The sequence below is a fragment of the Photinus pyralis genome, unplaced genomic scaffold (assembly GCF_008802855.1).
Source record: "Photinus pyralis isolate 1611_PpyrPB1 unplaced genomic scaffold, Ppyr1.3 Ppyr1.4_LG8, whole genome shotgun sequence".
Taxonomy (NCBI): domain Eukaryota; kingdom Metazoa; phylum Arthropoda; class Insecta; order Coleoptera; family Lampyridae; genus Photinus; species Photinus pyralis.
Window position 1 is genome coordinate 35,180,122 of NW_022170819.1, and position 22,267 is coordinate 35,202,388.

Sequence of the window (22,267 nt, forward strand, 5' to 3'; positions counted from 1 at the left end):
TGGTGTCGTCGGAAAGATGTTGTAAACGCGCACAACTCCTGCGTGGCGGAATTTTGTTTTTTGTCCTAGGGGCGAAATTAACGACTTTTTGCGAAGCGCGCGCGCGTCTTCGAGAAGTAGTCAACTTCGGGCGCCTTTTACCTTCCGTTGCGAACTCACGCGGTTTAACGTTTCGTAAATCTCGAATCGCTGTCTCTCTTTCTCGTGTCGCCAATAGAAGCGAATTGCGGGTGGGTGAACGGGACGTCGGAAGTGGCTACCGTCAAAGGGAATGTGGTAGCCCCCGACGCGATTTTAACTTTAAAAGCGAATTGCGGGTGCACGCGGAAAATGGGAAACGGTTAGTGAATGTAGTAGCTTTCGACAAGATCTGTTATTGTTGGTTGAGTCGAAAGTGGCTAATAGAATACTGATCTGCCACACAAAAATGCGCTGAAGTCCCTTCGATCTCACACGAGGACTTTGAGTTGAGTGATAAATAGTAAGCTAAGAGGCGCAATTATATGTAAAATTGCGTTCCAGGTTCCAGCTCGCATACAAATTTCAACAAATGAATATGACTTGCACCCATGTTGAGGGAGGGTGGTAATCGTGTGATTCTTATGCGTGACGTTTAAGCATAAGAATCACACGTTTACCACCCTCCCACAACATGGGTGCAAGTCAAATTAATTTACTGAAATTTGTATGCGAGCTGGAACCTGACTCGCAATTTTACATATAGTTGCGCCTCTTACTATTTATCACTCAACGGTTAAAACATAATGGGATTTTGTAAAAGCGAATATATAAAATCATATAACAAAGTAACATTCGTACTTGATTTGGAAAAAAACGAGGGAATCAAGTACTCGTATTACGTATAATAACGAGTATATAGACGTATGCTGCGTAAAAACATAGTATATGTCTGTTTACGAGAATATACCAAATTTGGAACAATTAAAATGTACTAACATAGTTATAAGTAGGTTAAATTGCACGAAAACAACTTGAAGTACGCTGAATTACGTGTGAATTACATTGAAGTACGGTGACTTACTTTGAAGTACGGTGAATTACTTTGAAATACGGTGAAGTACATTGAAGTACGGTGAATTACTTTGAAGTACGGTGAATTACTCTGAAGTACGGTGAATTACGTGTGAATTACATTGAAGTACGGTGACTTACTTTGAAGTACGGTGAATTACTCTGAAGTACGGCGAATTCCGGAAGTACGGGATGTAAGCTGAAGTAAGTGTACAAATTATTACCAGCGGTTTACCCCTCGATTTAAATCCAAAATAAGAACTGTCGTCAGAACAATTTATTTTGGCTCGAGCATTCGCCCTTAAGAAAACTGGTACTGTTAAATTCGTCCCAGAAACCCCTTACATTTAAACTTAAAAACTCAAAATCACCATGTGCTTCCATTTTAATGGAGATTCGAATCTGTCGAAAAGGGGTCTCGTACCTGAAAAATTTGCGTGAAATTTATGAAAATGATATAGTATTTTTTGCGTGTAGCGGATTCTTTTGGGCAGGGGAATTCGTACTTGGTATTTTGGTGTAGATGTAAGTAATACCAGTAAGTGGCACTATTTGGTGCTTATATTAAGTGTATGACATCTAATGGTAAAAATTGAGGTCATCTGGAATTATCCGGCATTTATTGACAGTGTTTGTAATTCACAAAATTTCATGGGATTTTTGGATTATTTTTATATTTAGTTCAATTGGCCTTTAATAATGATAATAATAAATTTAATAGTACATATGCAGCTTTCCATATGCAGCGTGCACGATATACGAGGGGTCGTTTTTATAAACCAATCCAAAAGACTAGAGCAACAACAAAATTTTCTTCTCCGCTTTTGAATACAGGTATAAACCGTTTCAAATAAAAATATACTTTCGGTTTTTCCGAAAAATGGCCCTTAATAGGTGCTATAAGTTCGTCATTGTCCCTAAATTTGGTCTCCCCTTAGTGTTTTTTTGAACTTCGGGAACAGAAAATAGCTACTGGTTGCTAGATCTTGACTATAAGCCGGATGTTCAGTTTTTTCGAAGCTACAATTAGCTACAGCAGCTTTTGAGAGTAAAATTACGAAAACAGCTTAATGAAAAAGTTCATCTAAATTGAAAACAGCCCAGTCCGGGAATATAAAAACGACCCCTCGAACATCAATTGGATTAATGCATAAAAAGAAACACTTTTTCAGTTAAAAATTAAGTTTAACTGTACAGAAACTTTAGGTTGGGACTTAATAAACCCAAATTCTTACTTGAAAATTTATTATAATTACTTTCGAAACACAAATTCTAATATGCCACCATTTAAGTGAATTACGATTTCAAAAACCTACTGAAGATCATCAAAACTGATATGCGAACATCGCATCGTTATTCGATCCCTAGAAATAATGTTCTCCCGTATTTGAATGGTGCCATTATAAAGTCAAAACTTGTCAATATTTCATGGTAGTAAAATTCGTTTCAGCTATACGCCGGAGCTCAATGGTTACAACTCAATATGTCTCGTAAATTATTATGGAAATTTGTTATGAAGTATCTATTTACAAGAGTTTTTATTAGGTGTCGTATATTTTAATCATTCAAATTAAGGTGTTACAAGTTTTGAGACGAGTTCTCGTCCTTTTGTTTGTTTTCTCTCTCCCTCTCGATTTTTTCCTTCCACTCGTTACAAATTCAAAAATATAAATCGCCCGCATAAAATTAACGAATTCCAAAATGGAAAGCTCGTTATACATTTTTCATCGGTTATGGCCGACCTTGTCTATAAATGTCATTAATTTATTTATAATCTAGTAATGCAAAAGGAGGAATATAAATTTGTTTATTGGTTCGTATAAATAACGTTACTAATCACTCGGTGCGATCGGGTGCCATTTTTCAAAATACTAATTTTAGGCGTTAACTCAATATATAGCTCCGGGACCATAACAATTATTTAAGGTCACAGCTTAATTGCTTGTTACAATTTACACCATTAGTACTAATTAATTAAAAAATCTCGGCGCATGATTAATGATGGGTATAGGTATTTCACATTAATTAAACCTTGCGAAATTGATCAATATTACAACTAAACTGTTATTGGTTTAATTTTGTTGAGATTCTTCAGTTGGTGGTGACTAATTGGACGCAGGCAGTTAGGTAGTATATGGAAAACTAATTAGACGGACATGCAAACTTTGTGTTTTGACTAATTGTAACCTTACTAGCAGGTTTTATGTAAAGAGATCGTATCGTGCAAAAGTCACTGCGGCAGTAAGGGTCCCTGGTTCGAATCCTGGTTTGGGCAGATATTTTGTAAATGTATAGTGGGTTGGGTTAGTAGAGTAGCCTTGGATGAAACCCCGCCTACTCAAAAATAAAGGCCTAAAATAAATAAATAAATAAATTATCACAATGAGACAATCTTCCTGTATATATGCGGGAGGGGGGGGGGGCTATTACATACCCCACGAAACCCTCCGGTGTTAGGAGGAATGAGCCAATACCGAGGGTACGGGAGGGGTGTCAGTAAAGGGAAAATTCAATTACCCTTTCGCTACAATCATCATTATCAACATAAGACAATCTTCCTGTGTATGTTGGCGGGTATCCGATACACCCCCTCCCCCACTACCGGTGTTACGTTCGATAGTGCCTTATCGAAAACCCGAATGAGAGTGGTCAGACGGACGGATTTGGGGGAAGATGCAATACCGGGGGTAAAATGGTAAATTCAATATCCGTTTCTCTGCAATCATCATTATCACCATGAGACAATCTTCCTATATATACAGGGTGTTAATCAATTCAGTGCCGATAATACAGGGTGAAAATCCTCGGGTGATTTTAAGGAGAAAAGTTTATATCAATATATGTCCTAAACCTTTTAGTTTTTGAGTTAAAACTTTAAGAAAAAAGTGACTTTTTTATCAAAATTTTTGATCACTCTTACATATTTTTATAAAATTTTGTACACACTTTTTCATCATTAGGTATGGAGCCTTTTTTGACGGTAAAAGATTTTTTTACCAGTGACGTCCGTACGGGGTTTTGAACTGACCATTTTATTTATTAAGTTTTGGTCATATGTTGATTTAAACTTTTCTCCTTAAAATCACCCCAGGGATTCACACCCTGTATTATCGGCACCCAATTAATTAACACCCTGCATATATATGCTGCACCCCCCCTCCAAATCCCCCGGTCTTACGCTCGACAGCGTCTTACCGAAAACGGGAGTGGTCGGACAGATGGATTTGGAGGATGAGACAACACCGGGGGGTCTGGGGGGTAAGGAATACACTCCAGTACAAGGTAAAATCAATTACCCTTTCTCCACAATCATCATTATCACCATGGGATCATCTTCCTGGGGGTATTCCATACTTCCCGGCCCCCCGGTGTTATGTTTTATAGCGTCTTAGCGAAAACCGAAATGAGAGTGGTCAATCAGAAAGTTTTGGGGGAAGATGCAACACGCGGGGGTGGCAAATCCAATGACTTTTTCTGCACAATTCTCATTATCAACATGATCCCTTATATTTTATGCTAGGGGGTATGGATACCTCCCGGAGCACCCGGTGTTCATACCGAAAACCGGAATGAGAGTGGTCAGAAAGACGGTCTTGGGAGAAGAGGGTTTGGGGGCCTTGGAATACCTTCCCAGTAAAAAGAAAATTCAATGCCCCTTTCTTTACAGTCATCCTTTTCACCATGAGACCATTCGTATACTCCCATCCCATATTGATAAAGTCTTCGTGTACTTTATTCCATCTGACGGTCGGCAACTTTTGGAGAAGTACTGTTAAAGGATCTGCTGTTAATAGTTTTTAAATATCTTTGAACGCTCCTCCTTAAATGCTCTTTATTAAAAGCTTTCAAAGGATTTTTCAAAAGGCTTCATTTTTAGAGAGGGGAGATAATGGAATACGTTTGAAAAATTTTTGCGACTAAACGCACTCAAAACATGTAGAAGATCCTTGGAGTTTTTTGGAAATTTAAAAACTATGGGGCCTTTAAAAGGTTATTGAAGGCTCCAAATGCCTTTAGAAGGCTCGGCTCTTATACATCTTTGAAGACTTTTCGCAGCTCTTAGAGTCTGTTGAGAACCCTTAACTTATTAACTTCTTTTAAGGTTCGTTTCCAAGTACTTTGAAACCTGGATTTCTGAAGGCCTTTTAAGAGCTCTACAAATTTAGAAACCCTTTGTAATCCTTATAGGTCGTAAATAGCCTTGAAAGTTTCTCTAGATATTAAATACTCTTAAAGATTAGGTATTTAAAAGAGTCTTAAGAACCCTACAGATTATGAGGCTCTAAAGTTCACAGAAATACTGTGGTGGCCACTGGAGGTTTTTGGATAGGACCGCGTGATGATTCATAAAAACCGTTAAATAGCTAGATATTTTTGACGTTCTTAAGGTCTATTAAAGCTTCCAATAATAAAGGGTCTAAATGTTGTAATGTTTCAAAACGGATTTCCTCGTTGACTCTTGAAGCCTTTATATGGCTCTTAGCGGCACTTGACAGTTTTTGAAGACTTTTCAAGGCCAGTAAACGCTTGTGTCTTTGAAGTCTTAGAAGGCATGAAGAAAACCCTTCAAGGTCTTTATTAGTTGTAACATATTCATATCTATTAAAATGCTAGCCGTCGTCGTAGTCGCTCGTCTAATCGCTTTAGCTACAATGCGTGCGGCCCGAGTTCGATTCCCGGTTGGTGCAGAATTTTTTTAATTTGAATATATTTAGCGTTTCATTGTAGAGTACTAACGTATAAACAAAAGCAGTTAAGGAAACAAGAATTACAACCCTTCCAATGGATTAGTGTTCCGTAAGGGCGGGTTTCCTAAACAATTGATTGTTTTCTATGAAATTTGCGAGCGAGTTGTGCTGTGAACCTTGTAAACACAATTAATCAACAAAATAAAAACATTGGATCCACCACAACCCTTGGAATGGATGACTGTCACGTCAGGGTGAGTAATGGGATTCTCTAAGAAAATGATATAATATGTAAAACTCTCGGGCGACTTCTTACAATTTTTTTAATTCAGCATTAAAACAAACGATACTGCCGGAGGCTTTTAAAAAAGAGTATGACGGGTGGGGATGAGCGAATTGACAAGAAAAATAACCGAATTTGCGCCTCGTTGAATAGCGGTCATAAAGTAATCGAAAAGAATCCTCTCGATAGCGCCACATTCACAGCATTTTTCTCACAGTCGCGAAATTAATCGAAACACGATTGACGGCCTAAGCTTAATTACCCCGTAATAAAATCAAATGGCGCAATAAAATGTACAATATGACATCGTAAACAGGTGAACCGAGTGACATTTATTATTGTAAAATTTAATTAGGTAAGAACCGCAACGCCGCCTCGCCGCACTACTAATCAAAATATTGCGCAAGCCGCAAGAAGTGGAAGAAATTCTTTGTTTCAAAATTTTGCATAAACATCAAAAGTGTCAGTTATGTAAATTTTTAGCGGTTCGTGCGATCGTAATGAGGTTGGGTTATGTTTTAAATTTACGATTTGTAAATTATCAAAAGCTAACGGGGAAAACTTTTACGAAAGTGCTGATGTTTCGTGTTTTTTAATAATTAATAACGTTTTGGATATTTTTGATTGACATAAATTACGTGTAATTATTTGAGTTATAATCTTACGAACGGGAATATTCGGCAACATCAACTTAATAGACATTTATATATGAATTATACATTGGCATCATTTCAGATTTTCACAGGGAAAGTTGTAACCGAGGCCTCAGTGTCTGAAATTTGAAACTGTATTCATTTCGACTTACTCTACGGTTCTTAGTGCCAACGGACAGCCAAATCTACACCATCAATGAGTTACGTTAAGGGAATAGAACCCTAAGTTTCAGTTCCTGAAGATTTTGATTAGAAAGAAATACGCATGGTGATACTGCAAAAAGATTCCTAATATTGATTTGAAACATTTTCGTAGTGGGAGCCTTTACGGAGATTCCTGTTCAATTCTGGGTTGGTGATTATTTGAGTATGAATCGCGAATCAAAGCAAACCGACTTCATGCGATAGGAATACTCGAGATCCGTGATTATGAAGAGGAATAATAAACCAATGTTCCGCTGTGTTGATATTAATATTGCCCCATTTATTAACTAGGTAGATAAATGCGCCGATTAATTGTAATTCGCTGCCGTGTGTCGTTGTATACAAATTTTATTTATGGCGGAATGCGTTATCCAAAGACATAACTCAACTTTGAGGAACCTGGTTTTAACCAGCCGTTACTGTTAGCGAACCCAAAAGCTTCTTTGTGTATCACAATAATGTCAGTTTATGTAATCCAGTTTTTTATTTGAACAGCGCTTCCCCGATTCGAAAATGTTCTCTCGCGTAAATTTTATCGCTCGTAAGTGAACGACCTTGCTAAGGCTGCCAGTCCGTTTTATCTTTCTCCTTATTGCGTGGGTAACTCGTCCTTTACCACATATTCGGCTTCGTTTAAATGTTTTCCAGAAACGCAATCGGAGTGTTTTTTTAACAAGCTACTATAAACAAAAAACTTGCACGAGCAAAGTCGTACGTGCTCACTCTTGTGGTCTGTTTGAAAAAAGTAGGCAAGTGCCTCTGCTGTTCCGAAAAATCTAGAAGAAAAGACTTTTAACAGTAAATGGCTAGAATTTTGAAGACTGGACCACTACATTAAAAGTTACATTTCTTTCCTTTTTGAAGTGATTACTTATTATCGCTCGGTATGGACTATATGTTTTGGACTGGAGTGGAACTTGCAGAAGTTTGGCCTTTGCATTGCAAACTCTTAAAGAGAACCGGCTTTATACAATCCAAAAGTTACAAGTGGTACGGCGCTTCCTTGAAAAAGACTCCCTCCAAGAAAAATTAAAAACTGGATCGCGATGATACAGTTGTGACTTGGTCTCGTACAAAATTGCCTCTTTCAGGATAATGAAGCTTGTATTTACCTCGACCGCGTTCAGAAACTTGCGTCAAATTCTCGAAGACGTAAATACACCAGAATAGAACTGCCAGCTATCCTACACACGCTCATTGTTTCGCTTATTATTTGAGTTTTTTCGTAAGAAAAATGCCACTTTACATACGATTTAAGCGGCCTCAGGTTATTTAACTGCGACCGAGTTTTGTTTATACTAGTACGACTTTTTCGGTATGAGGTTAGCGAACGTACGGGTACATTTGCCCTTCTAGTTTAACTTTATATGGTCGAAATTTGACTATAGTTCTTTAGTTGTAAGGGTGCAGTTAATGTTAATTGTACTGTTGAGTATGGATTGTCACGTTTAAGCACCATGTGTTTAAATCACGTGGTTTTACATAGTCTTGTGCCTCGAGAACTTGAGCTGTTGGATTATGAATTTTGGGTACTGTTAATTTAACTTCTTTTGCAGTCTGTTCGAAGAAAGTAGCCTCCCCTCTCATGTTTGACCAGCTATGTCAGGGATTCAGATGCATAATTGGTACACAGGCGGTTTCTGATCTAGTCTTTGCCACAAGAACTGCGAATCTGATAAGGGATTTTAAACCCACGAATTCTTTGTACGAAGCTCTTATATATGGCAACGAGCATTTCGGTCATTTAAATATTCATTTTAGATATTCCTTACGAAATCGGTAAGTTCGTTGTAGTTTAGATTATTGGGATCCTCACTTCCTAGTTCATTATTCTGTCACTAGAGGTCACACAAAGTATTCAATACTATTGAATTCCTTGTACTAGGTTTTTTTTACTTTTCTTCCGTTTCCGCATTAGGTTGAACATTACGATCTACATCGAATCCCTTTGTGACATACCTACGTCGAATTTGGATTTGGTTGACTTAAGATTGCACATTACAAAGTTACATAACATAATACACAATGATAGACAGGGACGTAGATGTTGCAATTGCGTTTGTAGAAATTATTATACTTTGAAGACTTAGGTATGTTTCCGGTATTTAATTGGAAGCATTATCGATTTGCCTTTTGGAGATTTGCCTCTAAAAATAATAGAAAGTCATCCTAGAAGTCATCGGTCCCGCATCCGTACTGAATGAGATCGAGACGATGGTGAGTGTAACGAATTGGAGTTTCGATTGGAGCTCTTCTATTTGGAAACCAGTATGTCTACAGGATTGCTATGTCCAGGAAGACAGCTTCTTATAACAACTTCGAAAGGCTACTAAACGGTGTTTAAGTTCTTCCAAAAAATGTGCCCCTGCTTTGTTCTTGGATATAGACGCGAAAGTCAATAGTACCATCAGCCGCCGACATGGCGTGCTTGTTAATAACAAGTTTAATGAAACCAAACGTCCACCTTGGTCCTGGGAGCTGTGTACTGGGACTTGTGCAAATGGCAGGGGAGGCTAACGGAAACCGTCAGCTTGTCTAAACAAATGGATGGACAAGGGTAACATATCTGCCTTTAAACGCTCTCTAAGGAATATAAAATTGATACACCAAGTAGGGAAATATGACAGAAATCAAGTTCAACCTTCCTAAATCCGGAAGAATTCGTTTAGTACACAGATAGGCCAATCAACCAGATGAGTAGAACAGCAAAATTTTACCTCTCACAAACTGCTGCTAAGTATAAATAATTTTCCTTCACAAAGCAAAGTGACATCGTACATAAAACTGAAACATTTAAACTATGCACTGTCATAAATATCAGTGATGGAAGTCACGTCCTTTCCCCATAGGGAAGGTCAACCTACCTGTTCATTCTCTTTCGAAGACGAACGACACCCTCGGCCGCAATAATCTCAAAACTCTTACCGTCTCCATTGTACGTATTATGGGTCTCGAGAGAGAGAGCGATCTTTAAAAGCTGACCCCAATCGGAGGGCATTCAAAATCAATTTCGTCAATATTCACCTGTTTAAGTGGCAGTTAAATGCACAAACCGTAAACGGAGCATTAACCTGTAGAAAGAAATATTGATATTATGTCAGGGAGTTTATTGAAAAAGGGACTCGCTGTCCATCTGCTGTTAGCATTGCTAATCGACGTTTGTTTAACTGTACGGAGCATCGCGCGTCGAAAAAAGGAATCAATGAGGCGAATTTGTAGATTAGCGCCTCGTATATGGAAGAGAGTAGTTTTTCTAAGGCGAGCGCTAATTGCAAATTTGAAATTAATAACCTTTCGAGATCAGTCGAGCCTGACATTGTAACAGTTGCGTGCACTTTAGAACCAGGAAGCTTTGTCTTTGCCTTTTACCACAAAACATTGTAAAAACGCAATTCCTTGACCACGATGGCTTTAGAATGGCAGGAGTCGATTCCTAATGTGCACTGAGAAGGCTCGTGCTCGTGCTCGTATATATTGCGGAAAGTTCTGTAAGTGAGCCCGTTAATTATCGCCATAGTTATTTATTACGGAACATTCATTATTTTAATTGAACACATACGGTTTGTTCAATGTTAGTTGTACAAGGAACACTCATTTCAAATTTAGCATGTTTGCAAAGTTTCCATTTTTCCTCGAATGGTCCAAAAATCAAAATCCAGCCCAGACAGAGTCATATACAGGAATTCAAATAACTGCTGCAAACTCTTAAAGAGACCATTGAGGTACTAGAATATAGAATATCTTAAAAATTCTAAAAGTTTATAAGTCGCTTTACTTTAAAATGTTGGCTCTCAAAATCCTTTCAATGCCCTTAGATACCATTAAATCCAGTAAATATTCCTAAAGGCTTTGCAAGAATCGCAAGAACTACCCTTAAAGAATGTGTAAGGTTCGTAAAGTTTCTTAAACGTTCTCGAAATGTTTTAAAACCCTGTTAGAGAATCTAATAGCTACGAAAAGATTGTGGGTACCATTGAATCCTCTTGGGCTAAACATTCGTTGACTCGTTACAGGCACTTAAGAGATCTTAGACGACTTTAAATGAATCACAGAAACAGTTTAAAATGTCAGTGTTATATAAAGATTCTAAAAGCCCCTTGGAGACTCTTGAACTTTTTGGAGGCTTCTAAGACTGCTTTTATTTTTTTTTTGAGGGCACTGAAAGCTCTTGAAGATTCTCATGGATCCATTAGACTCTCTGAAGCTTAAAAAAAAGCTCTTTCACGCTCAGTTCTTAAAGTTAGGAGAGAATTTTTAAATAATCTAACATATTTTGAAGACCTTTGGTGATCCTTTCAGGTATTGGGACGCTCTTGGAATTTAGTACTCTATTTGCTCTTTCGGTCATTACCGCTATTACACATTTCTCAGTAAGGACTTTCTTGACTCTGTATTGTGGATGCCCTCCACGTGGCAGGTGAGAAGCCCGATTTGGGTCAGGTATCCTGGTCTCACCCAAACATTTAACCTACTAGGTATCTTTTCCTAGAGGATATCTGCAAATTCACTCAGATGATCTTTAAGAAAACATCCATAAAGGTATATAAAACTTCTAAAATCCCTTAAAAGTTGCATTAAACATTTTAGAACAAACTATAAGGAAAAGGGAAAGGTTTCAGAATGTATAACACCGAGAGTGAAGTTGTCTCATGCTAAAAATTATGATTAATTAACGATTAAACGTTCCGAAATCCAGAGGCAACTCCACTTTCTCCCCAAAATTGAGTTGATCTTGTGCCTACATTGACTTGTCGCCAATTACACGACGACAAAAAATGTACCAGGCATAAGATAAAACCGAATAAAGTGAATGCACGCATCTGCTCCTCCCAATTTGACACTTTGACAGGGACAAATTAACATAACCGTAAAAGAAGTCAAATCTCCCACAATCTAAACTAGATCTGATTTATACAGAGAAATAAATTTTACAAAAAAAAAAAATTAATTTCGTACGCTCGAACGGTATAATTAAATTCTTTTGAAAACGGCTACTTTTATGGAGTTTTTTTTTATACAGATGCCCGCCGTTTCCTTCATTGTGTCGTCCAATGGCGAGGCACTGCGCAAAGCTGTCTTAAAACTATTAATAGTGTCTTTCCCCATTTTCTTTACGTGTATATTAATAATTTCAATGGTACAAAGTATTAGTGATTTATGGCGGTCATTTATAAAACAGGGGGAGGGTCGAATTTAAACCGGATTCCTTTGCGCGTAGCCACTGTTTTACATAATCGATGGGAACTGTATTAAATTGGCCGAGATAGTATCTTAAATTCTTTGGTGATAGAGAATGTTAAAATTGGATCGAGAAACATTTTCAAAATTTACTTTTTTCCAAGTTTTAAACTTGTTCCATTTTAATTCCCTCTTTTTTACCAAAAAGGTTCACGCAAATTTTTTTCGTCCGAACCTTTCAGCAGTTTCACCTTCGCATTTCAAACGCAATGACACTTTAATTTAATGTATTGACCACGACTCGCATTTTAATCACTTGCTAGTTTTATTTATTTAAATTTTTGCAATTAACATTGCCATTAATCTAAGTAAGATACGTCCGTATTATCGAAACGAAACAAATTTAATTTGAATTGACACACTGTATTTGGTATTTGAGGCGTTGTGTTACGTCTAACTGTCTAACGTCAACTAAAACTTATTTTACATGAACTTACGTGGTGTTATGTCGATCGGTAGACATTAGCTATGCTTTTTATCATTTCTAACATATTTTTTAGTCAATTTCTTTAAGAAACGAAAATATAAAACTGGATAGATTGTAGAAACTTGGAAGATCTTAAGAGCCATGACAAGCATTAGAGGCTCCAGGAATCAATACGCCAATATATCCATTGTTTGGATTCAATTCTTATCAATAAATACAAAATTTGTCTCAAGTAAGTAATTTTTATGGGTCGATTTCTTTAGGAATATTAAGACTAATCCAAACAACATTTTTTATGCAAATTCCTAACCATCAAGAACGATAGACAGGGATAGTAGGATAGAAACATTCGAAATGTGCTACTATAGAAGGATAATGAGGATTAGCTGGATGAATAGGGTAACAAACGAAGCAGTGAAGATAGGCAAATGTGGAAAACAGTACAAAGAAAACGAGATAGAGCACACGAAGGATTGGATAGATAGCTATAGTACTGGTAGAAATTTTAATTGCTATAGAAGATTTAGTGCTTCATTACTTCCAAACGCCCTAAAATCCTAAAGTTAACGACATTTTAGGGTTTACAAAATACTTAGCTAATCAAGACGAATATTGATGCTGTTCTTCTTCTTCCGTTTTAAGTAAACTTCCAAGTTAACATTTTTGTACTGTACCATTTTTTCCGTTGCCTTTCCATGATTTCACTAACTTGGAAGATCTTAAGAGCCATGACAAGCATTAAAGGCTCCAGGAATCAATACGCCAATATATCCATTGTTTGGATTCAATTCTTATCAATAAATACAAAATTTATCTCATGAGATACTGGGGACATACCAACAGGAGGAACAAAAACCATATCATTCGGGCTGCCAAGATTCTATGTGCCTCGGAATGGAAGGTACGCCGACCCTGCCAAGCATGCAACACCACCATAAACCAAACGGTAGAGGTCTCGGGGATTACCATGGGAAGATGGGAAGAGAATAGCAGAGACAAACATCAAAGGAAGAAAGAAAGCAGAAGAATACTGGAGGTGGAGGAAGAATCAGCCACAAGGACAAGTAGCCGAGGGGAGGAGGAAAAGGGGACAGAAAGTAATGCGGGGAGAGGACAACAATAAAAAGAGCCTAACACGAGGGAAAACAGGGAAGGGAACGAGACCAAAGGATAGGAACATCGGAAGCCAATGAACGCCCGGAGAAGAAGCTGTCACTAGAAAGCAGAGTTCCCTCTAAGGCAGAATACCAGTGGCGAAGCTGTGGCCGTACCCGTTCGGGTCGGATAACACCCAGTTAGCCGCCCCCCCACAACCCCCCCAATCCACAAAATCCACCACATTGTTTGGCATATGTCGCGGCCCAGCGCGATGGCAACAAAGTAGTGGAGAAACGTCCCTGATAGTGTCTACCAGGGACGCATCCTCACGACAGTTGACTAAATCCTGGGAGAGGCGGCGACGCCAGGCATATGTCAAAGTTTCAAGTTTCAAGTTTCAAGCAAGTAATTTTTATGGGTCGATTTCTTTAGGAATATTAAGACTAATCGAAACAAAATTTTTTTATGCAAATTCCTAACCATCAAGAACAATAGACAGGGATAGTAGGATAGAAACATTCGAAATGTGCTACTATAGAAGGATAATGAGGATTAGCTGGATGAATAGGGTAACAAACGAAGCAGTGAAGATAGGCAAATGTGGAAAACAGTACAAAGAAAACGAGATAGAGCACACGAAGGATTGGAAATTTTAATTGCTATAGAAGATTTAATGCTTCATTTTAGGGTTTACAAAATACTTAGCTAATCAAGACGAATATTGATGCTGTTCTTCTTCTTCCGTTTTAAGTAAACTTCCAAGTTAAAATTTTTGTACTGTACCATTTTTTCCGTTACCTTTCCATGATTTCACCATTCAAGTTGACCGGGACCATATTTTACTTTGCCCCCCACAAATTATTTACTTTTTCATTCTTCTTTGTTCCATTTCCTTTTCCTTTGCGGTCATTTCTTTGTGTGATAACTACCGTCGATTTGAGGCGTTCGATTAAAAAAATTTGAATCTTAATCGAGCCAAGAAAAATGTATGAGATTTACAACGCACAGAATCCCATCGCCGTAATCAAAGATGTTTTGTTATATTAAAGAAGCGTGACAAGGCAGTACCTTTTATAAACATCTTCAGAAGCAAGAATATGTGCTGCATCATACACAAAAGGAAATAATAACCTAAAGTTAAAAAGTTCACACTCACCAGCTTTATTATTATTTCCACACCACAAAGTGCCTTTTTTTTATTGGTGAACGTGAATGAAAATCGACTCCAGATAGAAATAACCTAATTTATTGTTCTTTGTCAGGGACGTATTGCGGCTGCATAAATAAATAGTTTATTGTTATTTACGATATATGTAGGTATCTACGTACAGCATTAGATTATCGGATAGGAATGTTTATTATTGTAATGCCGCGAAGGTGGTTTGAAAGGCGAAGGTTGTCTAACGCTGATTATCATTTCAGGTGACACGCCATCGGCCGAACCCTTGGAGAGCAGTCCCCAAAGGACGATTAAGGCGACCCGTAGACGTCGCCTCGATCGCGTTTCCAACACCAGTACAAATGGGATCAGTCCAACGACGCCCTCGCATCCCGCCGATTATCTCATGTACATAAATAATAATCACGTAAAGAATGAAAGACTGAGCCCGGGTACACCAGACACGTCGTCAAGATCAAGATCGGTGACCCCATCATCCGCGTCACATCCCGATACACCACCCGCGACGGATCAGTCGGCCATCATGCCCCACGTGAGGAATTACAGCGATATGATGCGAAATTTAGCGGCGAAGTACAACCATACGAACCCAAACGAGTAAGTGCCCAAAGCTCTTTGATAACCACCCCCAAATGGCAATTTCCGACAGGTACTTCAGCGCGGCGAGGAACGGCTTTCCACCTCCTTTCGACCCACGCTTCAAGCTGGGAAACTTCCCAAACCTCCTATCAGTTCCAAATAACAAAGAAACCAAAAAGCCCGACTTCTCCTCACTCCTCGGCCAGTTCACGCCGCACTCGGCCCTACCCCTCATCGACATGTCGACGACGCAGGCCCTACTGCACATGGCCCGCACGGCGAAGGAGGCCGAAGATCAGAGGCTGCTGAAGACGATCAAGAGGCAGGATCCGTCCTCGCCGCTCGATCTGTCCGCCGGCGCCGTGCCCGTGAAGAGGCCGAGGACGAAAACGCCGTCGTCGGGCAGTTTGAGTGGCGGCAACGTCGTTATAAAGAGGGACGAATCGGAAAGTCCGAGCCTGCAGGAGGACGTCTCGAGTTGGAGCGTCGACGATGTCTGCAATTTTGTTTCGGGGATAGACATCTGTGCGGAATATACTAAGGTAAGTCGTGCATAAATTTGGGAAAGCTAAAGGGTTAACAATCCTTAAACCCTATTTTTAGTTCTCTATATTATGACCATTATAATTTTGGAAAAAATTTCACTTGCGACTTGCAACTATAGATTTTTGATTTTCTCTCGGAGCTTGGAACCTGCACGTGCAAATATTTTTGTTGAAACCAGAGGAAGCCTACACTTTAAAATTTCAATACAAACATGACCTCTTAATGAAAGGATTTCGATCTTTCTACGATCACTGGAAATTTTTGTTGTTGCACTTTGTCAAAATTTCAGGATAAACACGTACCTTTGTCTTTTCTTCTATTCGTAAGTTCCGTTCTCTCGAAGAGACGGAAGGAAGTACCTCGCCTTGAAATATCTGCAATCTAAGGATTTCACTCATGATGAAATTTGGAGTGCAGAATTGACTTTTAACTTCAAATTTGGGTTTTTATTTGAAATACGGACCTGCAACAATTTTTTACGGCCTTGATATTGTTCTCATCTGCAATCTAAAGGTTTCTTGATGAAATTTGGAGTTCAGAATGGACTTTCAGCTTCAAATTTCGGTTTTTGTGTGAAATACGGACCTGCAACAATTGTTGACGGGCTTGATATGGTTCATATTTGCAATCTAAAGGTTTCATGATGAAACTTGGAGTGCAGAATTGACTTTCAACTTCAAATTTCGGATTTTGTTTAAAATACAGGCCTGGATCATCTATTTAGGGCCTTGATATGGTTTATATTAGCAATCTAAAGGTTTACTGATGAAATTTGGAGTGCGGAATTGACTTTCAACTTCAAATTTGGGATTTTGTTTAAAATACGGGCCTCGATCATTTATTTACGGCCTTGATATGGTTCATATTTGCAATCTAAAGGTTTCATGATGAAATTTGGAGTGCGGAATTTACTTTCAACTTCAAATTTGGGCGTTTGTTTAAAATACGGGCCTGGATCATTTATTTACTGCCTTGATATGGTTCATATTTGCAATCTAAAGCTTTCATGATGAAATTTGGAGTTCAGAATGGACTTTCAGCTTCAAATTTCGGGTTTTGTGTGAAATACGGACCTGCAACAATTGTTGACGGCCTTGATATGGTTCATATTGGCAATCTAAAGGTTTCACGATGAAATTTGGAGTGCGGAATTTACTTTCAACTTCAAATTTGAGCGTTTGTTTAAAGTACGGGCCTGGATCATTTATTTACTTCCTTGATATGGTTCAGATTTGCAATCTAAAGGTTTCATGATGAAATTTGGAGTGCGGAATTTTCTTTCACTTGAAATTTGAACGTCTGTTTTAAATTCGGGCCTGGATCATTTATTTACTGCCTTGATATGGTTCATATTTGCAATCTAAAGCTTTCATGATGAAATTTGGAGTTCAGAATGGACTTTCAGCTTCAAATTTCGGGTTTTGTTTGAAATACGGACCTGCAACAATTGTTGACGGCCTTGATATGGTTCATATTTGCAATCTAAAGGTTTCATGATGAAATTTGGAGTGCGGAATTTACTTTCAACTTCAAATTTGGAGCGGAATTTGATTTAAGAATACGGGCCTGGATCATTTATTTACTGCCTTGATATGGTTCATATTTGCAATCTAAAGCTTTCATGATGTAATTTGGAGTTCAGAATCGGACTTTCAGCTTCAAATTTCGGGTTTTGTTTGAAATACGGACCTGCAACAATTGTTGACGGCCTTGATATGGTTCATATTTGCAATCTAAAGGTTTCATGATGAAATTTGCGAGGTTCAGAATGGGAATTTACTTTCAACTTCAAATTTGAGCGTTTGTTTAAAGTACGGGCCTGGATCATTTATTTACTTCCTTGATATGGTTCAGATTTGCAATCTAAAGGTTTCATGATGAAATTTGGAGTGCGGAATTTACTTTCAACTTCAAATTTGAGCGTTTGTTTAAAATACGGGCCTGGATCATTTATTTACTGCCTTGATATGGTTCATATTTGCAATCTAAAGCTTTCATGATGTAATTTGGAGTTCAGAATCGACTTTCAGCTTCAAATTTCGGGTTTTGTTTGAAATACGGACCTGCAACAATTGTTGACGGCCTTGATATGGTTCATATTTGCAATCTAAAGGTTTCATGATGAAATTTGGAGTGCGGAATTTACTTTCAACTTCAAATTTGAGCGTTTGTTTAAAATACGGGCCTAGATCATTTATTTACTGCCTTGATATGGTTCATATTTGCAATCTAAAGGTTTCACGATGAAATTTGGAGTGCGGAATTTACTTTCAACTTCAAATTTGAGCGTTTGTTTAAAGTACGGGCCTGGATCATTTATTTACTTCCTTGATATGGTTCAGATTTGCAATCTAAAGGTTTCATGATGAAATTTGGAGTGCGGAATTTTCTTTCACTTGAAATTTGAACGTCTGTTTTAAATTCGGGCCTGGATCATTTATTTACTGCCTTGATATGGTTCATATTTGCAATCTAAAGCTTTCATGATGAAATTTGGAGTTCAGAATGGACTTTCAGCTTCAAATTTCGGGTTTTGTGTGAAATACGGACCTGCAACAATTGTTGACGGCCTTGATATGGTTCATATTGGCAATCTAAAGGTTTCGTGATGAAATTTGGAGTGCGGAATTTACTTTCAACTTCAAATTTGAGCGTTTGTTTAAAATACGGGCCTGGATCATTTATTTACTGCCTTGATATGGTTCATATTTGCAATCTAAAGCTTTCATGATGTAATTTGGAGTTCAGAATGGACTTTCAGCTTCAAATTTCGGGTTTTGTTTGAAATACGGACCTGCAACAATTGTTGACGGCCTTGATATGGTTCATATTTGCAATCTAAAGGTTTCATGATGAAATTTGGAGTGCGGAATTTACTTTCAACTTCAAATTTGAGAGTTTGTTTAAAATACGGGCCTGGATCATTTATTTACTGCCTTGATATGGTGCATATTTGCAATCTAAAGCTTTCATGATGTAATTTGGAGTTCAGATTGGACTTTCAGCTTCAAATTTCGGGTTTTGTTTGAAATACCGACCTGCAACAATTGTTGACGGCCTTGATATGGTTCATATTTGCAATCTAGAGGTTTCATGATGAAATTTGGAGTGCGGAATTTACTTTCAACTTCAAATTTGAGCGTTTGTTTAAAATACGGGCCTGGATCATTTATTTACTGCCTTGATATGGTTCATATTTGCAATCTAAAGCTTTCATGATGTAATTTGGAGTTCAGAATGGACTTTCAGCTTCAAATTTCGGGTTTTGTTTGAAATACGGACCTGCAACAATTGTTGACGGCCTTGATATGGTTCATATTTGCAATCTAAAGGTTTCATGATGAAATTTGGAGTGCGGAATTTACTTTCACTTGAAATTTGAGCGTTTGTTTAAAATACGGGCCTGGATCATTTATTTACTGCCTTGATATGGTTCATATTTGCAATCCAAAGGTTTCATGATGAAACTTGGGGTGCAGAATTGACTTTCAACTTCAAATTTGGGATTTTGTTTAAAATACGGGCCTCGATCATTTATTTACGGCTTATGGAAGTACATACATCACTCATCTTCACAGCATCCTCTTTTCTCAACAGTGTTGCAGAACCTATCTCTAGGTTCGACAAAATATATTCGGTAATAGATAAAGAATAAATGAAAACCTAAAGAGAAAACTTTTGAGATTAAATGATGCAATATATTGTTGTGTAACCAACGTCAGTAGACGTTATTTCGGTCTAAACCCCAGAAGTAATGACAAGACACCCTGTATGTGACAATAATTAATTAAGTTAGTGTAAATATGGTAGATTATTTGCGAAATAGGCGCAGAGTTGGATGGTTGTATTTGAGTTTGTATCTCAGCGTCTATTTTTCCTTTTAGAATTGTTTGTAATTGTTTAAATGTTATTTATTTATTTGTAAAATTGCGTGTTAAAATGTAGGGAAATCTGGTCGTTTGCGATAAATTGTTTTATTAGGCGAAAATTAATCAATGCACGTGTTTTATCGCTGTTAAAAGATGCAGTTCAGCTCCAAAAGACTGTGCAACTCAAGATTTAAATTCAAAACTTTCCCACACAAACTAACTGATCCCCATGGCACATGATCGTCTAGACAAAGCTATCTAACTTGAATAACGAAATACTAGGACCACTTACTACGTTGTGTTTTAAAGAGTCGCTACTGTCGGAGTAAGGATTAAGTAAGGAATATAAATAAAACCAGTACATGCTTTAAAAAAACGGAAATTTAATCAAATAAATCACATTGCTAGATTAAATTTAGCAGATGGTAGTACAAATAAAAAAAATTGGTTGGGAAAAAAAGAACTGACCAATAAAAAAACCAGCCAAGAAATGAATATTAAACTTTATAGCAAAATTAGTTGTCTGTAATGACATGAATACATATTATGATGGTTATAATAATAATAAGATCTTTATTCTTGAAACTGTGCATCACAGCCATTGAAACGTCATACAGAGTGAAAAAATAACAAACTTATCAACTAAATTAATATAATGTGGAATTATAGACTCCACTGCAATGTCTAAAGAATTAATATTTCACACACATAACATAGAAAAACATCATTAAAACATTATAATAAATTCACATAAGTTTGGATATTGGATGGCCAGGGCAAATCCCACAACGAGTGGTTTTTAGTTGCTCTGGTCATGACATGTAAGGCTTGTATGAAAACGCTAGGAGTTGGCTTCTCAGAAGAGCATTTCACTCGAAGGCCACAACGAGAACACGCCGCGCCGTGCGCTTTTACCAGATCCCTGTCCAAGTGAGGCCGGGCTTAGCCAGCGCCCTCATGTACGACTAAGTGGGACCCCAACTCTTTCATTCACACATCTCTAGGCCAGTCCAACCCACTAGTTATACAGTGCCGGGTTATAAACGATCGAACGCCAGGCTCTCCACCATTCTGCAAGAAATTCAATTGTAAATTAACAATTTATATGTCGATGTTTCCAAATACAGTGCCATCCACGAATTGCACTTCTAAAAAGCATTATGCGGGTCACTCTGCAATTTGGCGCAGGCCTGTTGAGGGCCCAGAACAAGAGAGGGATAATAAATAAGTAAATAATATTGATTACATCGTTTAATTCTGCACACTGGTATTGGATATCATCCCTAAGAGAACATACTGTATCTAAATAAATAAAACACTAAAATCTCTCAGGAATTCATACTGCGGGTTGGCAGGTGAAACCAGAGCTGGGAACAATGGGATACTGTAAATTGGAAAACAACATATAATGGAATCTTGCCGTATCTCTATTCATTTAAGTCATAGTACGGTCGGCAAGGGCAATTTGTATTTAGAATGCGCTATAAATGACAATACCCATGTTGTACTGGAATGCCTTTAATTTGGCAAATAATTTAACACGATTATATAATTACTATAACTAGATGGATGTAATAAAAGAAAGATAAAAAGGAATACGTCACCAGAGTAATTATTGCAGTCGAAACAGCCACAGTAACTAGGCATTCGACCACTGACTTCGGCCAAAGCCCACATACGTCCCCCCAAAAGTTCCCTTTTTGGTCAAAATCGAAGTCGAGACATTTACTCTCCGAGTCGTCGGGTCGATATGGATCATTAATGTCCCTCGTATAGCGTTATGTTTGGCACTTTTATTGTAAATTATGGCCCATTTGAATGTAGGGCAGAGGAGAAAAAACGTGTTCCACGGAGGCGAAACAAAGCGTAATCTTTCAATTACTTCATGGCGACCAGGGGCGTATTGGGGAATATTCAAATCGAATTTTAGCGGGAAAATTCGGCTCTATTACAAGGTGTTTTACCAAAAATTGCGCGTTATTTCGGCGTAATTATTTTATAGTGGAAATGGTGATCTTTTAAATACTGAAATCAACGAAAAAGTCATGTGGTGGTCACCCTAAGGCCTAATTTGCAAGAGACAGTTTCAGATTTCAATGTTATGTTTGAAACAGGAATGCCAGTCCAAAGTAATGTAATAGGCTCAAGTATTTAACATAATGGTTCAACTTTTGGCAGTGAAAGCATAAAGTTATTTCGACACCTGCCACCGCAAAAAAATGACTTCCTCAGAACAATTTCAGCAATTCAACCGAATCAATGAAAGGCAGTCCGATAAAAGCACGCCTTTAAATAAATTAAAATTAAAAAGTGACCTTTGCTTTTTTGTTAATTTTCAAAAGGTTAACCGGGCTCAAATTTCAACATATAATTATTAACAAAGGTTGCAAGTATTTGATAATTTCTAACATATTGGGAAGATGAAGGATGAAGCACGTTAAGTGGACCAGTTCGGTACCTGTGTATTGTG

The 22,267-nt window shown here is 37.8% G+C and overlaps 1 protein-coding gene and 1 long non-coding RNA gene across 4 annotated transcripts in view; both read left to right on the plus strand.

Annotated features, from left to right (window-relative positions):
• LOC116178170 overlaps positions 1-22,267 on the plus strand; it is a 120,140-nt gene that overhangs the window by 63,372 nt on the left and 34,501 nt on the right. For all 3 annotated transcript variants that reach the window (XM_031497585.1, XM_031497586.1, XM_031497588.1), the window contains 2 exons: positions 15,046-15,400; positions 15,453-15,924. In XM_031497585.1, the coding sequence (XP_031353445.1) occupies positions 15,046-15,400; positions 15,453-15,924 (827 nt within the window). The remainder of the gene's footprint in view (positions 1-15,045; positions 15,401-15,452; positions 15,925-22,267) is intronic.
• LOC116178172 lies at positions 6,401-7,129 on the plus strand. Its single transcript, XR_004146818.1, has 2 exons — positions 6,401-6,924; positions 6,973-7,129. It is a non-coding gene; the product is annotated as an uncharacterized LOC116178172 (long non-coding RNA).